The 10127-nt window shown below is 37.7% G+C and overlaps 1 protein-coding gene across 1 annotated transcript in view; it reads left to right on the forward strand.

Annotated features, from left to right (window-relative positions):
* The window catches only part of sdk2a (sidekick cell adhesion molecule 2a), a 56417-nt gene extending 49865 nt beyond the window's left edge, over nt 1-6552 (forward strand). Inside the window, exons 43-44 of the mRNA XM_081363966.1 lie at nt 444-573; nt 3214-6552. Of these exons, the coding sequence (XP_081220092.1) occupies nt 444-573; nt 3214-3615 (532 nt within the window). The 3' untranslated portion in view covers nt 3616-6552. The remainder of the gene's footprint in view (nt 1-443; nt 574-3213) is intronic.
* The last annotated feature ends 3575 nt before the right edge of the window (nt 6553-10127 follow it).

The raw sequence follows: 10127 nt of genomic DNA on the forward strand, positions 1-10127 counted from the left end.
TATCAAAGCAGCTTCACAGTATTAAATCAAAATAACACAACAGAGCTTGGTTCTAGTGGAAAAAACGTCCACGTTTGGTAAGGCTGATCAATAGTATTTATTGATTGATTAAATTAAATTAAATATCCCCAACTGAGCAAGCCAAAGGCAACAGTGGCAAGGAACCGAAAAACTCCATCAAGTGACCTAATGGTGACCTAAAACTCCATCAGGTGACCTAATGGAGAGAAAAAAACCTTGGGAGAACCCAGGCTCAGTCGGGGGCCAGTTCTCCTCTGGCGTTTATGAACTAGAGGCCGGATTTAAATGTAAGATTAAAAATATTATATGAATGCCTGGCTGAAGAGATGCGTCTTTAATTTAGTTTTAAACTGGGAGAGCGAGTCTGAGCGAGTCTTTATCAGTGAATTAGTAAATGATTTCTCTATGTGTTATTGCTCCAGATCTCCACCGCGACCCAGTCCCGGCAGCCTGCACTACTCTGATGAAGATGTCAGCATCAAGTACAATGACTTGGTCCCAGCTGAGAGCAGCAGCCTGACCGAGAAGCCCTCAGAAGTGTCTGATTCACAGGTGATTCACCCCAAAAAGGCAAATAATTTTTTGAATAATCTGTTTTCTGGAATCAAAATGGACTTAAGTCTTAAAACATGTTGCTGATCTTATCACCCTTCATTCATCAGTGCATGTTATTCCTAGAAAAAAGAAAAAAAAAGTCAAATAACTTGCTCTGCCTTTGAAATGACTTTCTGTTTCGGCTTACATCACAAATCCCTCTTATTTGTCAACCCCTCCCCCTAACCGCCTGACTTCAGTCTGGTATAAAATGGCCACTGTTTCCAATTCAATGAATTGCTAAATCAGGTCATGTCTAGCATCTTTCTCACTGAATACCCCATTTTACTTCTAAATACACATCGATTCACTTGACTGTATTGTTTGTCATTCACATGTTTTCTTTTGTCAGCAGGCTTGTGGTTGCCATTTAACATTGTAAATGAAGTGTTGAACACACAAAACACTACAGACCATCCCCCACAGGGAAGAAAAACCACAGAAGGGGTCTTTTTAACATCTGGATTGTTTTTCTAAGACAGTGATGTGATTAAATGGAGAACAAATGGAGATGTTTGCTTAAAGGATTAGTTCACTTTCAAATAAAAATTTGCCCATAATTTACTCACCGTAAGTTGCGCATTAGGGGTAAGTAAACTGCCTATGGTCGTTTAGCTGGAAGCTAGAATTTTACTTTGTAACGTGTTAAATATGAATGTTTTTCTTACACAAACTCATCGTTCATGGATGGATGCGCGTTTTTGAGCTTCAATCTGTTGGTTGCAATCCACTGCCATTATAAAACTTGTAAGAGCCAGGATATTTTTTTATTTAACTCCGATTGTATTCGTCTGAGAGAAGAAAGTCATATACACCTAGGTTAGCTTGAGGGTGAGTAAATCATGGGCTAATTTGCATTTGAAAGTGAACTAATCCTTTAAGTCTTCTGCCTCTTAGGCTTCTCCTGATCAAAAAAAAACAACAACAACAACAAAAAACTAGTAATCTCACCTGTCTCCTCTAGAGATCTCAATAATATCATTCCTTCAAATATCATTTGTCTGCATTTTAGAAGAAATATAAGAGACAAAGTTGATACTTAAAAGAACAAAAAAAAGCAGAGAACTTCTTTAAATCTCTTGAAAGAGCAATGAAAAGGAGAAAATCTTCAAAATACCATTTATTTAAGCTGAACCATTATTTCTACAAACACATTAAATGAATGTTGATAAGAATGACCTTTCCTTTACAAACTGCTCATCTCATTCCAGACCAGCTGGTCTCATTTCTATGCATTGCCTGGAAAGGAAGGGAAAATGGCTTAAAATGTTTCTCATGTCTGAAATTTTCCCATCTCTTGTCTTCATGTTTGCAGTATTTGATACAGTTAATGAAACTAGGGCTTAAAATGTCATGGGGATTGGTGAATCATTTGTCCCAAGCTGTGAGAAAGTAGGGGGCACTCCTCTTGTTTTGAGCATTTGTCTTTCCTCCCACAATCCCACTGGGAGCTTTTTGCCTATTTGTCAGGTACCCAAACTATAATAACATTCCTCCTTCAAAGAAAACCCTCCTACCATGCCACACTTTAGCATAATATCATCGTAAGCAAGCGATTCAGTCCCTCTCTGACAGCTACAGTTTGAGTAGAGCATTTTTGAGAACCACCTGTCATCGTTCCTCATTCTGATTTTGATTTTGTCATCTGTGTGGTTCTGTAAATAATGTTTTTTGCCCTTTCAGGCGGCGCTTATGTTTTCTTATAAGATCACTGCTCCTCCGAGTTTTGGGTGAGGCTGTAGTTTGTGTCTAGTAGTCTAGTAGAGCAGTGCTGATGATAGGAATCTGTAGAGTAGGTGCTCTTATCCCTCTCATTAAAACAATTGCTCATATTTAATTTCACACTAATGAAGCCCTATATATCCTTTTGTGTTTCATATAAAAGTATAAAAGTAACAGTAAAAATGACAGTTCTCAGTTTTGGTAAATTATTCCTTCATTTAAACGGAGTTACGGAGAATTATGTTGTTTTATTCATCTTTAAACAGCTTATTTCATAAATAATTACTTTTTCTACATGTACACTACTATTCAAAAGTTTGAGATCATAGTTTCGCTCACCAAGGCTACATTTATTATTTTGATCAATACAGTAAAAACAGTAATATTGTGAAATGTTATTATCATTCCAAATAACTGTTTACTATTTAACACATTTTTAAAATGTAATTTATTCCTGTGATGAAGCTGAATTTTCAGCATCATTACTCCAGTCTTCATTGTCAGATAGATAGATAGATAGATAGATAGATAGATGGATGGATGGATGGATGGATGGATGGATGGATGGATGGATGGATGGATGGATGGATGGATGGATGGATGGATGGATGGATGGATGGATGGATGGATGGATGGATGGATGGATTGATGGATGGATGGATGGATGGATGGATGGATGGATAGATAGATAGATAGATAGATAGATAGATAGATAGATAGATAGATAGATAGATAGATAGATAGATAGATAGATAGATAGATAGATAGATAGATAGATAGATAGATGGATAGATGGAAAGATAGAAAGACAGACAGATAGATCAAAAAAAGTGAAGGTAATGTATAACAGAATATTTCTTTCTCATTCAAAAACAGGGCAGCGACAGCGAGTACGAGTTGGATCCAAACCGGCAGAAGACCCACTCCTTCGTCAACCACTACATCAGTGACCCCACCTACTATAATTCCTGGCGCCGGCAACAGAAGGGCGTCTCTCGGCCTCCGGCGTACGGCTACGCCCAGCCCGACTCGGTTGCGGAACAGGAGTCCCGACCCCACCCGCCTCCGCTGCCACCGTTACCACCTCTGCTACCCCACAGCAATCCCTCCCCGCAGCCGCAGGGCCAGGGCACCCTGTTCAGGCCCAAGGGGAGCCGGACTCCCACCCCGTCACTGCTGTCCTCTGACACCCACAGCCAGCACACCCTGTACAGGCCCCCTAGCAGCCTGGGCACCTCCGCCCAGGTCCCGGCCACAGGATTCTCTTCGTTTGTTTGATACAAGACTCTCATTCCAATGACAACACGCCTGGGAGGGACTCCTGCAGTGTTATTGGTCTGTTCTGTATTTTTTTTTTCTTTCCTTGCTGCACCGTGTCGGACATCAACAGCTGCTTTTTTTGGCCGGGTGTGCAGGTGTATTGTGCGTGCAAGAGCATTGAAACAGACAATCATTCTGAAGGGAATCGGTTTGTTGATTGTACATTTTAAAATATATTCACTTCATCCTTCACTAAAAAAAGAAATGTGAATATACAGAAAAATGTCCAAAATATTAAAAAAACTGACTGAATACATAGCGGAGTCCTAAATTCTGAGACCATCTGGAGTTTTCTTTTTGATATTTTGCAAGGTTCATTTAAGTTTTAATATTCTGAAATATTTAAGGGCGAAGAAAAGGCAACAGTAGTGGTCTCAGACTTTTGGACCCCAGTGTAAATGTTTTAAAGTGATGAGAACAAACTGCATTTCACATAATGCTGCCGATTTCCAAAGCGCTTATCTTTATAATTCTGTTTTTGTGATATCGCTTCGATGTCAGTCACACAGAAATCAATGACAGAATATTTCTGAAGGGAAAACATTGCAACTGTGAGTTTGTAGCAATGTCGGTCTATTGAAACGGAAGAAAAAGAGAACATTCTGCTTCTTAGACAACGAACTTTGTGAAGGGAAAAGTAAGGAATTTCTGTAAGAAGTTTTTATTTATTTTTTTGCTTATATTGCTTATGTCCAACCAAGGAGATGTAGAAAAGGAAGAGGCACTACCATCGTTTCATTATTTTCATCGAATTGTGATACTTTTGGGATGGGAATGTGGATATTAGTGAATAATCCAATTTATTCTGCAATATTTATGGTTAGGATTGGATCAAAGTTTTTGTATAGTTTGTTGAGAATCAAATCCATAATTTGGTACTACCCCAGCTAACAGGGAACCTTATGTAATGTTCTAACAAGGTTCTCTAAAAGTTAAGAACAAACGTTCTACCAGTAACATTGGTAGAATGTTCGTTCAAAGTTATCTGGTCTTTAATAATGTTCTCAAAATGTTTGCACAAAAAAACATTATTTAAACATCGTTCATGGAATGTTTAGTCGGATTTTGGTTTAAATTTTTTCAAATGTTGCTACTTGTTTCAGAATATTCTGACAACATTCAAAAGTTACGTTTCCATAATGTTTCAAAATAATATAACCAAGAAAAAACGTTTTTAAAACGTTGAAAAAACATTCAGAAATCAGAAACATTTTTTCTTCAAACCCATGGTCGAGTAAGGAAGAGTCACTTCATGGAAAATGACCGTATTCCCAAGATATTATCAAATATTTCAAAATATATTCATGCATTAATCATGCATTTGCATTACACAAAATATAACAACTGTGAATTTGTCAGTCTCTGAGGGAGTTTTTTCTGCTTCTTATGGGCTGTTTACACGACTGTTTTCAACTAAAAATGGAAAACTTGTTATGCGTTTTGGCCTTTCATTTACACGACAACCTGAAAACGCGAACCAGAAAAAAAAAAATACAGTTTTCGTCTCTGTGTAAACTACAAAAACACTAATTAGTTAACGCGCATGCGTATTACATGATAAAGCTACACTGTGTAGGATTTTGCGGTGAAATTGTTTATGACTACCACCTGAATATTACTTTCTAGCCCCTCCCATTCCGAGGGCGTTTTAACTCCTACGGTGGCCGTATTATTTCAAATCTGCCGGCAGTCGCGAGTAATCTCCCCCTCGCATTCGTCACGGAGCCACTGAGTGTAAAAACGCAAAAGGCGAACCTTGAATTTCCAGGTATGTCCCTCTTTGGCTAATGTATTTTCAAGATGGAGGCGCAACATGGCTGCCGCCATTCGAGCGACTCGCTCGTATGTATCCTAAATGGCAGATTCTACGCTTACGAGAATACTTGATTAGTGGTATAAGTAATTACACATTAATGCGTACATATCATTTTGAAAGAACAAAGTGTTTTTTGCAAAGAATCAACTTAAAAAATTACACAGTGTAGCTTTAAGTCTACATGCGCGTCGTTTTTCTTTTCAAAGTGACACCGCCAACTACTGGGCTGGAAGAATAATACAGCGCTTTTAGTTGTTTTCACTGATCTGTGTGAATGAGGATCGTTTTGATAATGTTGTCTGTACGCGCAAAGGAAAAACGTTTCTGTTTTTAGTACATCGTTTTCGTGTAAAATTACCCTAAGACCATTGAACTTTAACACTAAAGCGCAGAAAAGAAATTTATAGTGAAATGGGATTTCCGAAGGATTCAATACAAGACCAGCTGCATTTATGTTAGCAAAGGATGTCACACCTGGATGTCTTTGAGGGTATAATAATGCTTCTGGGAAAAGAAAAGAAAAGAATCTTCACATTAATACTTGTGTGGTCAAAAGCGATCGCTTCAAAATGTCTTCAAATCTGTAAGATACTGTGTGGGTGAACATCTTTCATTCGTAGTGCACATTAAACACTCATCTTTTGCAATTGAGCTTCATGGACTGAAGTCACATTGTCAGTTGAGTCATAAACATCTTTGAGTCAGTCTCACGTTCGGGGTCTGTTGCTCTGAGGCTGTCTGCTCTTTCAAATGACAATACAATTGTATGTATTTCTCTGAATATATTGTAGAATGTGTTTGTACGGTTCACAGTTTGACATAGTGTACACATGCAGAATGCTTACGTGTATGTCAGCAGATATGCTTTATTTATAATCGATTGGTTTTATACTCTAACTTAAGAAGAACAACAGCAGTCTTATGTGGAAACTATTTTAAAGGACTTGAAAATTATGATGATCATGCTTCACAATATCTCCTGTCTTGTTCTCTGTGAGGTGACTATCACTGTACAAAACTTGATGAATTATATTGGACCAAGGCATGGTTCATATCTAAAATAAATTACTCTATTTTTCAGTGTTTTTGTTGAATATCTTGCTTTGAATTTTGAAAGTACATTTTTGATCACATACTGTAAAAAAGATAATAAAGATAATGTAAAAAGCTATGTTACCTCAACACATACTTCAAAAGTTTTGGGTTGGTAAGATTTTTAAATGTTTTTTAAAGAAGTCTCTCATGCTCACCAAGGCTGCATTAAATTTGATCAGAAATACACTAAAACAGTAATATTGATTTTGACCAAAAAAAAAAAAAAAACCTTCTCTATTTTAATATATTTTAAAATGTAATTTATTCCTGAGATGGCAAACCTGTATTTACAGCATCATTACTCCTGTCTTCAGTGTCACATGATCCATCAGAAATCATTCTATTATGATGATATGATGCTCAACAAATATTTATTTTTAGTGTTATAATCAATGTTCACAACATTTTTGCTTACTAATATTTTTGTGTGGAAACCATGACACATTTTTCAGGATTCTTTGATGAATAGAGAGTTCAACAAGCATTCATTTTAAAAAGAAATATTTTGTAACAAATGTAAAATAATAATAATAATAATTATTATAAATAAAATATATATATATAGGCAATATATTTTACTGTAAAATTGTTTTGTGGGAGTGGAAACTATGATTACCTTATAAATTACTGTGAAAAACAGTAAAATACTGTTTCCAGAAGAACTTTTTATAATATTAGATCAGATTGTATTTAAATAGTAAAATGTTTCTTTTTTATAAATCATGTACATTATGGTGTTTTGCCTTGCCTTTTTTATTATTTAGCTGATGTTTACTACATTATAACGCATATTGTTCTGATGGTGTTTTGTGTTTGAGTAGTAACAACACCCTGTCTAAATATGTTTATTAGCCATGATTCATGGAAATGTGGGGTAATCAGCATATCATATCATATATCATATCATATATTATATCGTATATATACAGTGAGGAAAATAAGTATTTGAACACTCTGCTATTTTGCAAGTTCTCCCACTTGGAAATCATGGAGGGGTCTGAAATTGTCATCGTAGGTGCATGTCCACTGTGAGAGACATAATCTAAAAAAAAAAAAAATCCAGAAATCACAATATATGATTTTTTAACTATTTATTTGTATGATACAGCTGCAAATAAGTATTTGAACACCTGTCTATCAGCTAGAATTCTGACCCTCAAAGACCTGTTAGTCTGCCTTTAAAATGTCCACCTCCACTCCATTTATTATCCTAAATTAGATGCACCTGTTTGAGGTCGTTAGCTGCATAAAGACACCTGTCCACCCCATACAATCAGTAAGAATCCAACTACTAACATGGCCAAGACCAAAGAGCTGTCCAAAGACACTAGAGACAAAATTGTACACCTCCACAAGGCTGGAAAGGGCTACGGGGAAATTGCCAAGCAGCTTGGTGAAAAAAGGTCCACTGTTGGAGCAATCATTAGAAAATGGAAGAAGCTAAACATGACTGTCAATCTCCCTCGGACTGGAGCTCCATGCAAGATCTCACCTCGTGGGGTCTCAATGATCCTAAGAAAGGTGAGAAATCAGCCCAGAACTACACGGGAGGAGCTGGTCAATGACCTGAAAAGAGCTGGGACCACCGTTTCCAGGGTTACTGTTGGTAATACACTAAGACGTCATGGTTTGAAATCATGCATGGCACGGAAGGTTCCCCTGCTTAAACCAGCACATGTCAAGGCCCGTCTTAAGTTTGCCAATGACCATTTGGATCATCCAGAGGAGTCATGGGAGAAAGTCATGTGGTCAGATGACTTTTTGGTCATAATTCCACTAAACGTGTTTGGAGGAAGAAGAATGATGAGTACCATCCCAAGAACACTACCCCTACTGTTAAGCATGGGGGTAGTAGCATCATGCTTTGGGGGTGTTTTTCTGCACATGGGACAGGGCGACTGCACTGTATTAAGGAGAGGATTACCGGGGCCATGTATTGCGAGATTTTGGGGAACAACCTCCTTCCGTCAGTTAGAGCATTGAAGATGGGTCGAGGCTGGGTCTTCCAACATGACAATGACCCGAAGCACACAGCCAGGATAACCAAGGAGTGGATCTGTAAGAAGCATATCAAGGTTCTGGCATGGCCTAGCCAGTCTCCAGACCTAAACCCAATAGAGAATCTTTGGAGGGAGCTCAAACTCCGTGTTTCTCAGCGACAGCCCAGAAACCTGACTGATCTAGAGAAGATCTGTGTGGAGGAGTGGGCCAAAATCCCTCCTGCAGTGTGTGCAAACCTGGTGAAAAACTACAGGAAACGTTTGACCTCTGTAATTGCAAACAAAGGCTACTGTACCAAATATTAACATTGATTTTCTCAGGTGTTCAAATACTTATTTGCAGCTGTATCATACAAATAAATAGTTAAAAAATCATACATTGTGATTTCTGGATTTTTTTTTTTTAGATTATGTCTCTCACAGTGGACATGCACCTACGATGACAATTTCAGACCCCTCCATGATTTCTAAGTGGGAGAACTTGCAAAATAGCAGGGTGTTCAAATACTTATTTTCCTCACTGTAAATATAATTCAAGTAGCTTGGTACCATAAAGTATTTAACAGTGAATTTCTAAAACCCTCAGCAGCCAGTCTTACAGTAAATTTAACAAACATGTTTGGTATTATAGTGGTAGTCATAGTAGTCTCATTACATCTGTGACTCTTGCTCCATAAGGAAGAGAGACGTCCCAGCAGCTCTTGCCTCATTTCCCATGCATCTATAGTGGAGATAGATTTGGGCCAGATGAGAATGGGTAAGTGAGCGCTGAATTATTCAGCATCCCAAGAAACTGAGCTTAGACGTGGGAGAGTTCGCCTGGAGATAATCTCTTTATTCCAGGCCGGAAAGCATCGATCTGAACATCGGGGGGTAAGAGAGGAGATGTCACAAAAGAGATGAGAAATAATAACCCAGTAGGGAGGAGAGGCCAAGCTTACAGTGTGACCTACAAACAGACAAAACTCATCTATAATCATTCCTACAATCATTAAAAGTATGCTTTCTCTATATACAGTATATGAAAATAAATCAACGCACATACACAATGTTAAGGACAGTCATTGCATGAGGCAAGCTGAATCTCACACGGTTGATGGATCAATGAATCCTGGGAATAAAGCCAACTGGGGAAATGACTTCAATTGTGACTAAAAGACTTCCTCAATTTACTGTCTGTCACACTGTTAATATAATTATGACCATGATTGTGAGTCATAATGTGCCCCAGTCACATCATTTAACATGCGGATGGCTGCATCTTTTATTATATACTCTATTGAGCAGTGTTTATGCATTAACTTGAGTAATGTAATCAGATTACTTTTTCAAGTAACTAGTAAAGTAATGCATTACTTTCAAATTTATCACAAAATATCTGAGTTACTTTTTCAAATAAGTACCGGTAATGCAAGATACTTTGTTTTCCTCTTTATAGACTGACAGCTCTCCTGTCCCCATGTTGAGATAAACCATGAGTGAGTGCAACAGCATTGTGTGTGCTGTGTGAACATGATGGTTATTGTAGTTCTAGACTAAATGAGAGCATTTACTCATCT

The sequence above is a fragment of the Scardinius erythrophthalmus genome, assembly GCF_964197995.2.
Source record: "Scardinius erythrophthalmus genome assembly, chromosome: 1".
Taxonomy (NCBI): domain Eukaryota; kingdom Metazoa; phylum Chordata; class Actinopteri; order Cypriniformes; family Leuciscidae; genus Scardinius; species Scardinius erythrophthalmus.